This window comes from Microcaecilia unicolor, chromosome 1, assembly GCF_901765095.1.
Source record: "Microcaecilia unicolor chromosome 1, aMicUni1.1, whole genome shotgun sequence".
In the NCBI taxonomy this organism is placed as follows: Eukaryota; Metazoa; Chordata; class Amphibia; order Gymnophiona; family Siphonopidae; genus Microcaecilia; species Microcaecilia unicolor.
The window spans coordinates 678118060-678131336 of record NC_044031.1 but is presented as its reverse complement, the minus strand read 5'-3'; the positions used below and the strand labels follow the sequence as shown (position 1 = coordinate 678131336).

General features: G+C 45.4%; 1 protein-coding gene across 3 annotated transcripts in view; it reads left to right on the top strand.

Moving 5' to 3' along the window:
• ARIH1 (ariadne RBR E3 ubiquitin protein ligase 1) overlaps positions 1–13277 on the top strand; it is a 420527-nt gene that overhangs the window by 238314 nt on the left and 168936 nt on the right. For all 3 annotated transcript variants that reach the window (XM_030187624.1, XM_030187631.1, XM_030187615.1), the window contains exons 7-8: positions 11867–11973; positions 13179–13221. In XM_030187624.1, the coding sequence (XP_030043484.1) occupies positions 11867–11973; positions 13179–13221 (150 nt within the window). The remainder of the gene's footprint in view (positions 1–11866; positions 11974–13178; positions 13222–13277) is intronic.

The window sequence follows — 13277 nt, the reverse complement described above, 5'->3', positions numbered from 1 at the left end:
GTGGTGCTGTCTTTGAGGATGGGAATAAGACCCAAAGGGCGAACACACTAGAAGTTAAATGAAGCATTGCTTCTAGACCCACAGAATATAGCTGAGCTTTAAAAATACATAAGGGAATATATTGATATCAATGGTAGCGGGGAAGTACATCCGGCAAGTGTCTGGGAGGGAATGAAAGCGGTGTTAAGAGGTCAAATTATTGCCTTGCAGGCCCATCTTACCAAGGTACAGAAAGGGAAAGAGAATGAGATCAGAACTAAATTGGAGGCCAGTGAGAGAGCATAAAGCGGACCCAACAGACAAACAGAAATTGCAAGATTTACAACAATCTAGAGCACAGCTTAATGATATACAGATGTCCGAGATAGTAGTACAGCTTCAGCAGGTGCAACAAGAACATTTTGAATTTGGTAATAGGGCCAGTAGACTTTTGGCAAATAAATTGAAAAAACAGGCCCAAAGAAACTATATCCCGGGGGTATATAATAATTCAGGACAGTTACTCAGTCAAACACAAGAGATACAGAAAGTGTTCCAGGATTACTATGCCCAATTATATAAATCAGAACAGGGGGGGGGGACGCGGGAGGACATTGTACAATACTTGCAGGGGGTGAAACTTCCAGGCCTCTCGGAGGAGGAGGTGGAGTCTCTGTCCTCCCCTACAACGCTCAAGGAGGTAGAGAAGACGATTGCGAACTTGCCTATTAATAAGGCGCCTGGGCCTGATGGTTTCCCCGCACGCTTTTACAAAATATTTGCCAAGTGGTTAGCACCGCTATTGCTGAAAGTGCTCACCTCCTTTGATAATATAGGAGAAATGCCATACTCTTGGAGGGTGGCTGAGGTAGTTCTGATACAGAAGCCGGATAAGGACCCATTGTACTGTGGATCATACAGACCTATATCACTTTTAAATGTAGACTATAAAATTTTTACTAAAATTCTGGCAACAAGGTTACAAAAGGTACTCCCAAGAGTAATTCATGATGACCAGGCGAGTTTTATAGAGGGCAGACAGACGTTTGATAATATAAGATGCCTGATCCATGTAATTCAGCAAGCCACCGATGAGTCTGAACCGGTACTGCTTTTCTCGGTGGATGCTGAAAAAGCTTTCGACCGGGTGGAGTGGCCTTTTCTTTTTGAAGTTTTGAAACAGATAAGATTGGGTTGGAGAACCTTAAACTGGTTCCACTTGCTTTATACTAACCCCCTGGCTATACTAAAAATAAATGGATCCTGCACAGAACCGATAGGTCTGGGTAGGGGGACGAGACAGGGATGTGCGGTATCGCCCCTGCTGTTTGCACTATCCATTGAACCACTAGCACAAAAGATTAGAGACCATGGGAGCATACAGGTTGTGGTCAGAGGCAGAAGGGAGCATAAGATCATGCTCTTTGCTGATGATATGCTGCTGACGTTGGCTCAACCTAAACAATCATTGCAGCAGGTTATGGAGGTGATATCACAATATGGGGAGCTCTCGGGCTTTAAAATCAATGCTACCAAGTCAGAGATACTTAATCTTACTATACCCCAGACAGAGGCCCAGGAATTGCAGAGTATATACCCAATTAAATGGGCACCTAACGCAATAAGGTATCTTGGGGTAATGATCACCCCAAGACTAGAGAATATATATCAGGAAAACTTCCCTAGGAAGGTCAAAGAGCTTTTTGGAGAATTGGACAGGTGGGAGGGTCTCACGATATCATGGCTGGGCAGAATCCAGGCTGTAAAAATGATGCTCTTACCGAAGTTGCTATATCTGTTTCTGGCTCTTCCGATCCCAATCCCCCGGGCCTTCTTCCAACAGTGGAGAAAGCGGCCACCCAGAGTGCGTAGAAGCATGATGTATCAAAGGCCAAATAAGGGCGGCATGGGGGTCCCAAATTTTTACCTGTATTATCAGGCAGCACAGTTGAGAGTTTTTATTGAATGGGACCCGGCTAATACTAAAAAGTGGCTGCATTGGGAATGAGCCTTGATGGGAACCTGATTTATAGGGGACATATTATGGAAATCGGGAAGGGAACTATTAGTGATGATAGAGAGGGTCCCGGTGGGCCTTAGCCACATATTAAATACATGGCTTCAATTAAGAAAACGGGTTTTCCAAGACAAATTATTTCCTACAGATGGCAATACAGGGTGCACCAGGGTTCCCCTTGGGGAGTGAGGAGAAGATATTCCAGATTTGGGCTAAGAGAGGTTTATATAAATTGGGACAGATGTGGGCCAATGGGGAAAGTCGGGCATTTGAAGAGTTGCAGGATGAATATGGATTGGAGGAGAGAGATCTAGTCTATTATAATTGCCTTAGGAACTATATAGTTAGGCGAGCAAGGGATGAGCTGGAATTGGCCGAAACTGAATTGGAAACAGCTATGAGATGGGGAGGGGGCAGAGGTGGCATAACACAGATATATAGAGCTCTGTTACTGCTCTCTTCCCCACAGGATTTTTATACCGGGAAGTGGGAGATGGAGCTTCAGATCAAATATGCAGAGGACTGGTGGGTAAGCAGCTATAGACACTTATTGAAGCCCTCCATCGCCCAGCCACTAGCTGAAAATGGTTACAAGATCTTTTATTGGTGGTATTATACCCTGGTTAGACTACAGAAGTTTTGCCTGCAATTATCAGCAAATTGTTGGAGGGAGAGGAACATTTTGGCATATTTGGTGGGAGTGCCCAGAGGTCCAAGCGTATTGGAAGGAGGTCCTGGGCAGGGTGAGGGAAATGACTGGGATCGCATACCCAAGCCGGGCTGAGAACTGTTTACTACACATACGGCCTGGAACGTGCCCAATACATTGTCACAAGTTGGTCATCCATGTATTTGGGGCAGGTGGTGGAGGGTAGATTACATTACCTGTACCAAATGTCGAAATTGACAGCTATGCGAAAGGAGCAGCTTCAAAAGTTTTAAAAAAATATGGGATTTCTATGAACAGTGGAAAGGAGGCAAGCTAACATATGCCTGAGGTGGGAGGAAGGGATGTGGGGAAAAGGGAGGTGAGGAGGAAAGGGGAAGAATATAAGTTGTAAGCAAATAACCGAGCTATTAGATGTTTCTATTTTGATGCAATAAGTTTAATGTTGGCTTATAGCCAGTTGCTGTTGTACATTTTTGAAAATCAATAAACAGATAAAAAAAAAAGATGTTTGGAGCCCGTCAGTATCGGCATCTGTCCGCATGGCTGCTAGTGGACCTCTTGACACTGGGAGCAGTAATTCATTGAGTGGGTCTCTGCCTGTCTCGATTCAGACTGCTGTGCAGGGCCCCCAGGAGCGGCATCGGACCCGACCCCGAGGAGTCTCGATGTTGGACGGCCAAGAAGCATCAGTCTTCCTCAACGCACTGTGCTAGGAGCATCGGGATGCAGAGGGATTCGGCACCCAAGAAGCATCTGCGCAGAGAGGACCGCTCCTCTTCCATCTAGGAGGCGCCAATGTATCAGTCCCCTAGCAGCCAGGACCTGGAAGTTCTGCAGCCTGTCTTGGAGCCAGCATCTCAATCTTTCCTGGTGTTGGCCCTTGAATGTATCTGGGCCTTGCTGCTGGATGGCGTTTTGCAATAGTGTGCATTGTCTTTGGGGGTGCTTGCGCTTACTGTGCAGTCCATTGCAGCCCCGCTTGGCCCTCAGCCTGTGGTGAGGCCCCCGACAACCATATGCTGTTGATAGCAACCCAAGCGGTACCCCCTCGACCTCGGTGGAGGAAGTTTTGCTGCAGTCTAGGAGGGAGCCAACTCCTCGACTCTTCTCTTGAGGACATGGCTCCTAAAGGTCGAGGCAGGCTTGGTCTCGACCTACTCAAGAGGAGTTTCTGATTTATACTGATGAGGATTGTTCATGGGAATCAGAGGAGGATCCATGGTACTTTTCTGTGGATGGGTCCTATGACATCCTCTCTGAACCCTCTTCTCCACTGGAAAGGAGAAAATCTCCACCGGGGAGCCTTTTGTTCCCATCTTTTGTGAAGGAAATGGCTGAGGCTATTCCATTTCATTTGGAATTGGAGGACAAGCCCAAGGCTAAAATACTCAAGGTCCTGGACTACAAGTCCCCTTCTAGGGAGGCTGTGACTGTCCTTCACGAGGAACTCCAAGTTCTCGATAGAAACTTGGAGTCCCCTTTGGTCCCTGCTCTACCCAAAAAGATTGACATGATGTATCGGATCCACAGCACACCTGGTTTTAATAGGCCGCAGTTGCCTCACAATTCCATGGTGGTAGAATACGCTATCAAGAGAGCCAGGAGTTCTAGAGACTATCCCACAGCGCCCCCAGGCAGAGAAGCTAGGACCTTGGACTCTTTTGGAAGGAAGATGTTCCAGGCCTCAATGCTCGTGTCCCATATACAATCGTGCCAGCTCTTTACAAGTATGTATTTGCTGGACTTGGGGTGCAAGCTGTTGGACTTGGCGGACTCTCTCCCACTGGAGCAGGCCTAGTCGGTATGCTAATTGGCAAAGCAGCAGAAGGCATGTCGTAAGTTCTTGACCAGGGGCGCCTACGACACCTTTGATGTGGCATCCAGGATCTCTGCTCAAACTATAGTAACATGCAGACTTTCATGGCTTTGTGTTTCTGACTTTGAACAGTCAGTTCAGCAGAGGTTGGTGGATGCCCCATGGTGGGGGGATAACCTTTTTGGAGAGAAGATTGAGGAGGTTGCTGACCAGATCAAAAAACACATTACCATTTTTCTCTCTCCCGCAGGGCACGTTTTGAATCATTCACCTCAACTAGGAGATCTTTTGACAAGTCAAGGAGGGGTGCCTACTACTCACAGAGACGTAGGTACGCCACCTCCTATCGCCAGCCTCAGCGTGCTCATTCTTGTAAACAGCGTGTGCCTAAGGCCCCTGCTCCTCACTGAAAGCAAGGGACTGGCTCCAGCAGATCATAGCTGCTGTAAAAGTGTCCGTCCTGGATTATTCACCAGTTGGGGGGGAAGGCTGAAGGTTTTTCTACGAAAGGTGACCCCTTGTAACCTCCAACCTTCTTCAAACAGCCTGCCTCGTATACGTCTTCAAAAACCTCCAAATTGCCCACCGATAGCTCATTAATTCAGCTCTCAGTGTGATCAGGTACTTGCAGAAGAACTCTCCGCCCTTCAAAAGGCCCATGTGGTCGAACCCGTTCTACCAGGGGAAGAAGGGCAGGGATTCTATTCAGGTACTTCCTTGTACAAAAGAAGATGGGGGGATACGTCCAAAGTTAGCCCTAAAGGCCCTGAACAAATTCCTGGTCAAAGTTCTGCATGGTTTCCCTGGGCACCCATGATTTAGGAAAACAATTGGCTATGCTCTCTGGACTTGAAGGATGCATATAGTTTCCTGATACTTCCAGCCTACTGGAAGTATCTCCGATTTCAGCTAGGAACACATCATTACCAGTACCACATGTTTTCTTTTGGCTTCGTGTCTGCTCCCAAGGTATTTACCAAATGTCTAGTGGTAGTCGCAGTATCGCTATGCAGACTGGGGGAGCCCATGTGTTTCCTTACCTTGATGATTGGTTGGTGAAGAGCACGGAGGAGGACGGTGCTCAGGAGTGTGAAGAGCACGGAGGAGGACGGTGCTCAGGAGTCCATGCTAGAGCTGCTAGGGTTTGTTATAAACTACCCCCAGACCCATCGTCACCCTACTCAACAACTGGAATTCATTGAAGCCCTGCACAATACACAACAAGTTCAAGCTTTTCTCCCAGGACCGAGACCAGACAATCTAGTCTTCTCAGGTTTGAGTATCGCAGCAGGTTAGTTCAGCAGATGTTAAGGTTGTTGGCCATATGGATTCCACAGTTTATGTGACACCCATGACACACCTTCACATGAGATCCGCCCAGTAGACACCCTCCCAGTGGTGTCGGGCTACAGGAGATTTAGCAGCTGTCATCCGAGTGTCTACAGAGCCTGTTCACTGTGCTCTGGTGAACCATTCGATCCAATTTGACTCTGGGACCACCATTCCAAATGCTTCAGCCTCAAAAGGTACTGATGACAAATGCATCTCTCCTCGGTTGGGGAGCTCATGTAGATGGACCACATTCAAGGAGCCTGGTCCCTCCAGGAAACAGGTCTTCAGGAGTTCCAGGCAATCTGGAATGCTCTAAAGCAGTGCTGCCCAAACTTTTTTGGGTCATGGCACCCTTATTGTCTGAGCAATTTTTCACAGCTACCTTCCCCCCACCTTGAGAACATAGGTCTCCGCACCCCCCCCCCCCCCCCAGCCATATAGGTCTCTCTTTCCCTGCAGCCCCCTCCTGTCCAGCACACCTCTCCTGCCTGAAAGTTCAACACATCTCTCCATTTCCTGCTGCCCCTCCTCCCAGAAAGTCCAGCACACCATTTCCTGCAGCACCTCTCCTCCCATAGGTCCCAGCACACCTCTCCATTCCCTGCAGACTCCCTCCTCCCAGAAAGTTCAGCACACCTCACCCTTCTCTGCAGTCCCCTCTTCCGAGAAAGTCCAGCATACCATTCCCTTTAGCTGCTCTACTCCCATAATTCCAGCACAACTCTCTATTCCCTGCAGATTCCCTCCTCCCAGAAAGTCCAGCACACTATTCCCTGCAGCCTCTCTCCTCCTATGTCCAGCACACCTCTCCATTCCCTATATACCCTCTCCTCCCAGAAAGTCCAGCACACCTCGCCCTTCTCTGCAGTCCCCGTTTTCCCAGAAAGTACAGCACACCGTTCTCTGCAGCCCCTCTCCTCCCATAAGTCCAGCACACCTCTCCATTCCCTGCAGATCCCCTCCTCCCAGGCATGCCACACACCTCACCCTTTTCTGCAGCCCTCTCTTCCCAGAACGTTCAGTACACCATTCCCTGCTGCCGCTGTCCATCTGTAAGTCCAGCACAACTCTCCATTCCCTGCAGACCTCCTCCTCCCAGAAGGTCCAGCACACTTCCCTGCAGATCCCCAAGTCCAGCACACCATTCCTTGCAGCCCCTCTCCTTCCATAAGTCCAGCACCTCTCCATTCCCTGCAGACCCCCCTCCTCCCAGAAAGTCCACACCATTCCCTGCAGCCCTTCTCCGGTAAGTCAAGCACACCTCTCCATTTCCTGCAGACCCCCTCCTCCCATATGTCCAGCACAGCTCTGCTTTCCCCAAATCCAGCATTGCTGGCTACCTTCCTTCCTGTATATCCAGGATTGCTGCCACTTCCTTCTCCTTCCCCCACCGCCACTACAGTGGTTGCCAGTTACATTTTTGGCGTCTGCGATTCACACAGGCACTTTCAGGGCCGTCCCTCTGCTGTGTCCAGCCCTCTCTGATGCAACTTCCTGTTGTGAGGGCCGTGACATGGCAGAGGGAAGTCCTCATAGTGCCTGTGTGACTCGTGGACAGCTCAAAAATGTAAGCTGTACTCTGCTACGGCAGCGGAGGAAGTGGCAGATTCCAGACCTGCGGAATGGAAAAATAGGGAGCAATGCTGAATTGGGGGCGGCGGGAAGGAGGTCAGGATTTTCCGCAGCACCCCTGAGAGTTTGCTGCGGTGCATCAGGGTGCCACGGCGCACAGTTTGGGAAACGCTGCTTTAAAGGCTTTCAGAGATCGGCTGTCCAACCAAATTGTGCTCATTCAAACAGATAACCAAGTTGCAATATATTACATGAACATGTAAGGGAGTATTGGGATCACACCCTCTGTGTCAGGAGACCGTCTTGATGTGGTGCTGGGCTCGCCAACAAGGCATGCTCCTTTGGGCCACTTATCTGTTGGGCTCAAACAACAGTCTGGCCGACAGGCTGAGCAAAGTTATGCAACCATACGAATGTTCCCTCAACATTTTTATTTATTTATTTTATTGCATTTGTATCCCACATTTTCCCACCTATTTGCGGGCTCAGTGTGGCTTACAATACATTGTAAATAATGGAAATACGATTTGTTACAATTCAGTTATGGATTACATTGTGAGAGTTTAAGCGAAAGCAGAGTCAAGGTATCGTTGGGGAATAGGACAAGGAAAAGAACAATGGAAAGAGACACAAAGGGAAATTAATAGGGTAATAGAACCTTAGCAAATGAACATTCGATATAACATTTTTTGTGAGTGAAGGTTTAAATGTGATAGAATTACGGGGGATAAGAGTTCAGAAAAGAATGTATTGGTGTATTTCTGGAACAGTGAGTGTGGACTTCATGTGTATTGTCCATCAGATCTTCCGAGTGTGGGGCACCCCCTCGCTGGATCTCCTTGCCACTCAACTGAATTGCAAAGTTCCTCAGTTCTGTTCCAGACTAGGCTTATGACAAGCTAGCATCAGATGCCTTCCTCCTGCATTGGTGGATAGGTCTTCTGTATGCGTATCTTCCCATCCCTCTTGTGGGGAAGACTTTGCTGAAACTCAAGCAAGGCCATAGGACCATGATCTTGATCGTAACTTACTGGCCATGACAGATCTGGTTCCCTTTTCTTCTGGAGTTTTCATCCGAAGAACTGTGGAGATTGGAGTGTTTTCCGACCCTCATCACTCAGAACGAGGGATCTCTTCTACATCCCAACCGTCAGCCTCTGGCCCTCACAGCCTGAATGTTGAGAGCTTAGAATTTGCTTCTTTAGGTGTGCTAGAAGGTGTCTCCTGGATCTTGCTAGCTTCCAGGAAAGATTCACTAAGAGGTGGTGTTCTTTCATATGCAGGAGGTTTGCCATCTGGTGTGAGGGTAAGGCCCTAGATCCTGTTTCCTGTCCTATACAGACCCTGCTTGAATACCTTCTACACCTCTCTGAATCTAGTCTCGACCAACTCCGTATGGGTTCACCTCAGTGCAGTGCTTATCACCATGTAGAGGGTAAGTCCATCTCTGGACAGCCTCTAGTTCGCTTCATGAGAGGTTTGCTTTTGCCAAACCCCCTTGCCAAACTTCTGCCTGTGTCATGGGACCTCAATGTCTTTCTCACCCAGCTGATAAAAGCTCCTTTTGAGCCACTGAATTCCTCATGTGAAGTACTTGACCTGGAAGGTAATTTTCTTGGTGGTTACTTCAGCTCGTAGGGTCAGTGAACTTCAGGCTCTAGTAGTGGGTGCACCTTATATTAAGTTTTATCATAACAAAGTAGTTGTTCTGACCTGGTTTTACAGCCTGCCTTATCAATCACTAACACAGACTACTCAACAATTACTGTGGATTCTTTTGGATTTGTATTAGGTAAATGAGACGTTTATTAGAGTGGAGTGGCCTAGTGGTTAGCGTGGTGGACTTTGGTCCTGGGGAACTGGGTTCGATTCACACTGCAGGCACAGGCAGCTCCTTGTGACTCTGGGCAAGTCACTTAACCCTCTATTGCCCCAGGTACAAATAAGTACCTGTATATAATGTGTAAGCCGCATTGAACCTGCTATGAGTGGGAAAGCGCGGGGTACAAATGTAACAAAAAAATGGAGTCTAAGATACACAATGATTAAGATATATACACAATGACTAAGCTATATAACTGAAAAGAAACAATACCTATAGTTAAAAAGAAACAATCATTACATCACTGGTCACTACATCCAAGCAAAGCTAGGAGTTTCTAGACCAGAAAAGAAGCAATAATACATCATAATATACATACATCACTGATCATTAATCTCTACATCCAGGCTCTTATTATCAGCTGGGGGGGGGGGATACCGTTCACAGCGATAGTCAGAAGTCTCTTGACCAGGAAATACAGTTCTCTACTCAGTACGTACGTTTTACTCACAGATTAACTCCTCATTTTACTTACAAAAATTCCCCTTTTTATTAGGCTTAGAGCTCATGGTCAGAGCTAAGGAAAATTCCAGAATGCTTGAGAATTTCTCTGGTTTGGTAAGCAAGCCATACAAAGTATGCTTGAATGTGATCACATGTTTCTCTGTCCAGGTGGCCAGCCTGAACTCGAAGCATGCTCCACCTCCGCCTTCACATACCAAATTAATTAGAGCTGTGTCTTATCTTCTTCCACATTCCAAATCATTTTCACACAAAATTATTACTTTAATGAGAGAGTGCACTGTCGGTCACTCAAGTTGAAAAGCAATCTTTAAAATCCTTTACAGTAGTCTTCCGCATACACCCTAAGTGCCTACCAAAGGTTGTGTCGGAGTTCCATCTGAACCAGTTGATTGTCTTACCAACATTTTTCTTTCCCCGACCTCATGCCCATCCTGGTGAAAGCACTTTGCATACCTTGGACTGGAAGCGAGTATTGGTCCTATTACGGACAGGGCACCACAGACAGTCCGCCCAACTTTTTGTTTCTTTTGATCCCAAACAGGATGGGGGTTGCCATCGGAAACGCACAGTCTCTAAAGGGTCATATCAACTTTCACAATGTCAGTCATGGCTGCCTTGGTAGCCCACTTGCTGTCAGCATTCATTGAAGAAATTTACAAGGCTGTGATGTGGTCTTCAGTCCACAAATTCACTCTCATTACTGCCTTGAACAGGATACCGACGCGACAGTTGGTTCAGGCACACAGTGTAGCAGAATCTGTTTGGGGTCTAGAATCCAACTCCACCCCCCTTAGGCCTGTTCCAGGCTGCACTCAATTTATATAGTTTCAGGTTAATCTGAGTTATGTCCTTACCGTTGTGAGGCCCAATTGACCAATGTTTTGTTTTAGGTGCGCTTGGATTCTAGGGATACCCAGTTGTGAGAACTAATGGCCTGCTTGTCCTTGGAGAAAGAGATGATTTTTACCTGTAGCAGTTATTCTCCATGGACTGCAGGCCTTTTATTTCCACAAACCCTCCCACCTCCCCTAGGAGGTGTCTCATTTTTATATTTCATTTTTTATGCTATATTATTTATGGTATCCGTGCCCTTGCAGCGGGCAGGAAGGCATTCATGCATGCGCAATGGAGTATGTGCCTCGTGCTTCACAAAGCTCTGTTAAGCTTGTTATAAGCTCCGGACCGGGCAACGAGGTGCCGTGCTACCCAATTATGCTGTCCTCGGAGAATACCTGCTACATGTAAGTATCTTCCTTTTTTTTTTTTTTTCAGAGTGGATGTTTCTGCCCTAATCACGTCTGTATTACCGTGTGCTAATAGATTAGTACGTGAGCCCTTACCACGTAAAAAATAATGTCGGTAAGTGCTCATGTACTTCATTTTGTTAATGGCTGTGTGCTAATAGCAACATTAGTGCATTGCCATTAATTCAGGCAATAGAATATTGGCCATTTCTGGCTGTGCTAAAAATTGCCTTAGTGCACAGGAAAGACCTGCTTAAGGGCACTCTAAAACCACTTTTTAGTGCAGTTTTTTTAAAAGGAGCCCTAAGGAAACAATTAAATTTTTCACATAGGTGATGTGAGTATTTGCTTATTTAAGAAACCGTTATTTATGTAATAATTTAAAGACTTGTGTTTACTCAAGTTGTCTTTGTCTAATAAAATACTATATTTGTTTAAAGATCATAAATCATTCAGTGTGACATATATGCAATAACGGAGGAAATCAGAAGAGAGGAACTTTTTCATATCACTCATAGTTCTGAAAGATGGTATATTTGTTTAGCCATATTTTAGAAACTAAAACTAGAAAGCATAAGAACTTTATTATAGCAGTGTGTTAGGGCAAGTGCCATTCATATATGTAGGCTAAGGTGCTCTGGCTATAATAAATATGTATCTTTTTAAGAGAGCAGAGTGCAAACATAGTAGTACCAGAAGTATTGATTTGTGGTGGTGTTACGCAATTATAAAATTTCTGTAGTTTTGTTTTTAATCCCATATTAGCATATATACCAGCCTGCTGGTTTTACTCATTCATATAACTTTGAAGTGAAATGTGACTTCAAAACCACTTTTTCTAGACATGTCCCTTGTGTTCATCTGTTCTTTTACTCCTTTATCTCTTTAGTGCAATCGACTGTTAAAATGGTGTCCTGCTCCTGACTGCCACCATGTAGTTAAAGTTCAGTATCCTGATGCTAAGCCTGTTCGTTGCAAATGCGGGCGTCAATTTTGGTAAGAACAGTATATCGAATTTAGGTTTGTTTCTTGTAAATATAGACTGATGTTCGGGAGCTTAATTTAGGTTAAAAATATTACCTTATTGAACTGGAGCCAAGGTAGAGCCAGTCTTACCTACCAGTTTTTCCAGATATATAGCAGTCACCTACAGAGCAAAGTGCATCAACAATTTCTGTGTTTTTGCCTTCTAATAGAAAATTTGTTTAAACTAGATGCTAGGGAATGCCCATATACCATACATTAACAGAATACACTCACATAAAAGGCCTATGTCTGTGATTCTCAAAGTGGGTTCTACGAGCTCTCTTCAGGGGTTCCTCAAGAAAAGATGGTAGAATCTGTTTGTATGAACGTGTTTACATACAATGAGGGTTCCTCAGCTTATGAAAAAATATTTTAGGAGCTCCACCATAGTAAAAAGTTTAGAAATCACTGGCCTTTGATAATCCTCAGATTTAGTCTAACTTACCTTTCACATGCCAAAGGGGGGAAAACATACAATATAGGCAAGGAAAGCTGCCAAAATACAATACCAAATCACTATCAAAGAAAGCAGAATATGTTCTCCATAATACAAGAAAGATAATCCTCAAATGTTGGTTTTCACATATCAACTCAAAAGGATAAGAAAAAAGAAGGAGGGGGGGGGGGAGGGAAACCAAACCCTACAATGAAAGGGACAGGGCAAGCACCAGAGATGGAGAAATAAAACAGCCCATTGATGTCTAGTTTTAAAGTTTCTCTGCCAAACCGACAGACACCTTGTATGTTAAGTTAAAAAGAATTTGTTTCCAACATAAAATGACATCTTGAGTGTACAAATACATTTGCTTGAATCACTAGTGAAATAAATTAGCAGCAGGTCATTTTGGGCATTTGTTACTCCAACTCTAAACTCATATGGAGACTCTGCTAATCTATCATAGATATACAGTTTGTGTTTTTCATTCAGTAGGGAAAGTGGTGTTTAAAAACTAGTCTTTATAGCGTATTGAATTTGTGTCTGAATATGTGTGTTTTAATTTAGGGAGCTGGATGCTGTATTTGAGCTATGTGATGTACTTTACTCTTACTCAAATGGAGATGAATAAATGTAAAAGCAGGCTTATTGACTGTCTTCTAACTGGTCATTTAGCAAACAAATGATGCTTATCATAAAAGTGGCATAAACTCATACAACTATGCTTCTCTTATTACAGTTTTAACTGTGGAGAAAACTGGCATGACCCCGTTAAATGCAAGGTGAGCATGATGATCAGCAACTAGGGATTGGTTGCTCATTAGACACAGAAGAACAT